At 38.9% G+C, this 5387-nt stretch overlaps 1 protein-coding gene across 1 annotated transcript in view; it reads right to left on the minus strand.

The window, feature by feature from the left end:
• Positions 1-2763: 2763 nt before the first annotated feature.
• LOC145410011 (carboxypeptidase A4-like) overlaps positions 2764-5387 on the minus strand; it is an 8198-nt gene continuing 5574 nt past the window's right edge. The window contains exons 4-5 of the mRNA XM_080280232.1: positions 3756-3922; positions 2764-2856 (exon numbers count right to left, since the gene is read on the minus strand). Of these exons, the coding sequence (XP_080136358.1) occupies positions 2764-2856; positions 3756-3922 (260 nt within the window). The remainder of the gene's footprint in view (positions 2857-3755; positions 3923-5387) is intronic.

Genomic DNA, 5387 nt, shown 5'->3' on the forward strand with positions numbered 1-5387 from the left:
CAACTTGGAGGCGATTTGTTTGTGGCCACCCCAAACGGGATTGAGGCGTCTGGCAATGATAGATAGATAGAGGTAATCAGCACACCTGTATAGAGATTTGATTCCCACACATAATCTATTTTGAGGTTAATTATAGGTGTGACGATGTTAGATAATGTTTGATGATAGTGATGGGTTAGTAAGTGTTAGATGTTAGATTCCTGATGATGTTAGAGGAGCAGATTATAGTAATAGCTTAGTTAGATGTTACTGATGGATAAGTTTGATGATGTTAGGTGACAGTGATGGGATAATAAGTGTTAGATGTTAGATTCCTGATGATGTTAGAGGAGCAGATTATAGTAATAGCTTAGTTAGATGTTACTGATGGATAAGTTTGATGATGTTAGGTGACAGTGATGGGATAATAAGTGTTAGATGTTAGATTCCTGATGATGTTAGAGGAGCAGATTATAGTAATAGCTTAGTTAGATGTTACTGATGGATAAGTTTGATGATGTTAGGTGACAGTGATGGGATAATAAGTGTTAGATGTTAGATTCCTGATGATGTTAGAGGAGCAGATTATAGTAATAGCTTAGTTAGATGTTACTGATGGATAAGTTTGATGATGTTAGGTGACAGTGATGGGATAATAAGTGTTAGATGTTAGATTCCTGATGATGTTAGAGGAGCAGATTATAGTAATAGCTTAGTTAGATGTTACTGATGGATAAGTTTGATGATGTTAGGTGACAGTGATGGGTTAGTATTAGACGTTAGATTACTGATGATGTTAGATGATAGCGACAGTGTTAGTTCGATGTTTGTTAGATTAAATGCTTAGACTTTGATGTTTGATGGTTTAGATGATGTTAGGTGATGCTATACTGTTAGATATTAGATGTTATTTCTTAGATGATGTTAGGGGATAGTGACAGGTTAGTGTTACATGTTAGATTTATTGAGATTAACAAGACTTGGAATGTTAGTAGCGAGACTTGACAATATATATATATATATATATATATATATATATATATATATATATATATATATATATATAGTTTTTATTGTTTAGTGTTCTCCCTGTCTCTCTCTCTCTCTCTCTCTCTCTCTCTCTCTCTCTCTCTCTCTCTCTCTCTCTCTCTCTCTCATGTCTATCTCTCTCTTGTTTCTCCTTTTCTAATTTATATTTCCGTCAGAAAGGATTCTCTCTAAATTCTACCTACTCTCTCTCTCATTTCTCCTATGCAGTATTCTTATCTTACCAGTGTCCCCCCCCCTCTCTCTCTCTCTAAATGGCCATAACAGCGGCGATCAGGCCCGCCCATGTTTCTTCCCCAGTAGGGACGATTTGGGTGTAGGGCGAGAGGAAACCATATTCGCCCTTATCGCGTAACACCAGAACGTAGGAATAGATTACGCCTCTGCTGTAACTCCAATCTATCGACAGGCCGAACCCTGGGCCTGATAGATAGATAGATACATACATATTAATAAACAGAAAGACACGTGAAGAAGTGGCCTGACAGATAGATTGACGGATAGATATATTTACTGGCAGATAGACAGATAGATAGATAGATACATAAAGATAGATAAAGACACGTGAATAAGTGGGGTGATAGATAGATTGACGGATTGATATATTTACCGGTAGATAGATGGATAGATAGATAAACAGATAGATGGATGGGTAGATAGACGGATTGATGGACTGATGAATAGACAGAGATGTGTAGAAATCTGGGTATAGGTGATTGATGGATAGATTAACTGATAAACAGATAGACAGATGGTTTGATAGATAGATATACAGACAGACAGACACATACAGAAATGGGTATAGATAGAATGATAGATGGATGGATAGATTTACTGGTAGATACGGATTGATAGATAAACTGATGGATAGATAAACAGACAGATGGATAGATAGATAGATATACAGATAGATAAATAGATGGATTGATGGATGGATAGATAGATTGATAGATTGATAGATAGATAGACAGACAGATAGATAGATGGACTCATGGATAGATTAACTGATAAACAGATGGTTTGATAGATAGATGGATAGATTTACTGGTAGATACGGATTGATAGATAGACTGATGGATAGATAAACAGACAGATGGATAGATAGATTGATAGATATATAGATAGATAGATGGATTGATGGATGGATAGATAGATAGACTGATAGATATATAGATAGATAGACAGACAGATAGATAGATGGATTGATGGATAGATAGACAAAAGTAGAAAACTGGGCATAGATTGACTGATGGATAGATTTACTGATATAGATAGATAGAGAGGTAGACAGATAATAATAATAATAATACCCATGCGATCAGCGAAGTTAAGCAACGTTGGGTCTGGTTAGTACTTGGATGGGTGACCGCCTGGGAACACCAGATGCTGTTGGCATCCCTACGTGTCAAGTGGGGTTGGTGGAGGATTAGTGCCCCTCCCTGTAAAAGCAATTAACTCTAAGCCCTTGGCCACCCCGTTTGGGATACATGGCGTCTGGCAATGAATGAATGAATATTATTATTATTATTACCGTATTATTATTATTATTATTACTATCATTATCATTTCTATTATTGTTATCATTATGTTAATACTAAGATCTACAACGATGCTCCTACTTTTATTATTATTAGTATTATTTTTATTATTATTATTATTATTATTGTTGTTATTATCCATATTATTTTTTTACTACCACCACCACCACCACCACCACTACTACTACTACTACTACCACTACTTACGTACAAGGTTGTAGAAGGAACCAACCCTATACTGTGTGTTGTGTACTGACTCAGTCGCGTTAACTCCAATCTGAGCAACACGACTCTGAAAAAAAGAAGGAAAATCAAATATACACACAGGAGCCTTCATTCATCGCCTATCGACAGCACGAGAGCCAATAACACACATCATTTTCCATCCATCTATTGCCAGACGCCTAGATCCAGTAAGGGGTGGCCACAAACAAATCGCCTCCATGTCGCCCTGTCCAACGCCATTTCACTGCCCTGCTCCCAGCTCACACCACACCGCCCCCCCCTCTCTCATATACCTCTCCGCTCCATCGCTCCATCTCATCCTCGGCCTCCCTCTCCCTCTCACATAATTTTAATATATACAAATCTTTTCCCTACACGTGCAAGCTCAGAATGTTAAGTAATGGACCATTGTTGCTCTATCTATCTATCTGTCTATCTATTTATCTATCAACAAAGCACCAACATGAGTCCAAATCTCAACCGTTTGGGAGCTGATATCTTCCTGGCCGAATTATGAGGTAAATAAAGTGACCAGTAATAATGTAGTGTGTATGTGTGTGTGTGTGTGTGTGTGTGTGTGTGTGTGTGTGTGTGTGTGTGTGTGTCCACTGAGGTACTGTTTGTGAGGCACTGTTTGTGAGGTAGTGTGTGTGTGTGTGTGTGTGTGTGTGTGTGTGTGTGTGTGTGTGTGTGTGTGTGTGTGTGTGTGTGTGTGTGTCCACTGAGGTACTGTTTGTGTGTTTGTGTGTGTGTGTGTGTGTGTGTGTGTGTGTGTGTGTGTGTGTGTGTGTGTGTCCACTGAGGTACTGTTTGTGAGGTTGTGTGTGTGTGTGTGTGTGTGTGTGTGTGTGTGTGTGTGTGTGTGTGTGTGTGTGTCCACTAAGGTATTGTTGGAGGCAGTGTGTATGTGTATATATTATGCATGTATGTACGTGTATATCCATGTACGTAATTCTGTGTACGTACCACTTCAGGCTCCTCCGGCACCGACTCTCCACTCCAGCCATACGCATACAGCCACAGCTGAAGGTATGAGTGGATGGTGAAGAAAGCTGTCAAATTCCTTGTACTTTGTAATTCATTGATATAATCCCTCACTGCTTGCGTCTCCAGCTCTGAGAACCCCGTGGGGCCTGGGGGGGCGAGAGAGGGGGTTATTTGAGGGGTTAGTGAAGATGGAAGATGGGAAATAAATCGCTGAGGATGAGGTGTTTGGGACACTTGTGTGGTGTTGAGTACTGAGATGAAAATTAAAAGAATATATATGTTGAGAGAGAGAGAGAGAGAGAGAGAGAGAGAGAGAGAGAGAGAGAGAGTAGCTGTCTCCTGTCAATCATTGTCTTACCTCGAGCAGTAGTGAGAATGTAATCATAATTCAATACTGTTAACGCAATTTGTAAGAGAGAGAGAGAGAGAGAGAGAGAGAGAGAGAGACAGCTACAACATATAACAATAATAAAGTATTGTGCTCTGCCTGTGTGTGTGTGTGTGTGTGTGTGTGTGTGTGTGTGCGTGTTAACAGATATAAAAGCCTTGCAGCGGACAGGGATTCAGTTAAAGCCAGTGACAAATGCCGGGAGTGACGACATTTAAATTCGAAATATCTCACCAAATACTCACCCTAGCGGCCCCAGTCTGTAACATCTATTGCACAGGTTCATGCTAGTCACGAAGAATCACTGTCAGCCTCCATACCTACCGAATAATTAACGAAAAACGCGATAATTCTGGACCACCCCACCACACACACCGAGACGGGAATGTAAATAAACCTGCGGGACGTTCGAAAGCGTTAGGAAGTTAATTATTTTTCTTTTTCGCTAACAAAATTATTCACAGAGGTAATTTTTAAACACATTGGTCACTAAATAAACTAAATTACAATTAATTTTTTGATGCATATGCCAAATGATGCTAAAATGAGTAATTATATTGATGAATTTTATAAAGCACAAGGCTGAAACGAACGCGTGATTTTGAAACTTTTACCACAAAATCACTCGTTCGTTTTGTTTGTTACGAAATTCGTTTACTTGGCGAATGGATCCATAAATTAATTTCAGTTTATTATGTTTAGTGAAAAATATGTTTAAAAATTACCTCTGCAGATTAATTTTGATGGTGAAATACATTACATTGTTAACGCTTTCGAACATAAGAACATAAGAAGAGAGGATAACTGCAGTAGGCCGGTTGGCCCATGCTAGGCAGCTCCTAGAAGAGTAACTGAACTACTAGAATGAGATAAGGACAGCAAAGAAGAAGGCTCTTCCCCGCCCTCCAAACCCTCCAGCCGAAGCCGGCAGGAAAAAGTCAGAAAGAGCACCACACTGACGTGAACATTTTACAGGAAAGTGTGAAAGGAGAATAGAGACTATCATAGTGTAACCTGAAAAGGAAAAATTATGAATTAGTATTGGTTATAAGATTTTCTTTTTTCTATACCCACCCCTTATTTGTCATATGCTTATCTAGCCTATGCTTGAAACTCTCAATGGAAGAGGCAGCAACTACTTTACTAGGTAGCTTATTCCATTCGTCTACTACTCTATTACCAAACCAATTTCTACCTATTTCCTTATTGAAACGGAATTTTTC

Source organism: Coenobita brevimanus, chromosome 9, assembly GCF_032717465.1.
Source record: "Coenobita brevimanus isolate Jiangsu-jjx chromosome 9, ASM3271746v2, whole genome shotgun sequence".
Taxonomy (NCBI): Eukaryota; Metazoa; Arthropoda; class Malacostraca; order Decapoda; family Coenobitidae; genus Coenobita; species Coenobita brevimanus.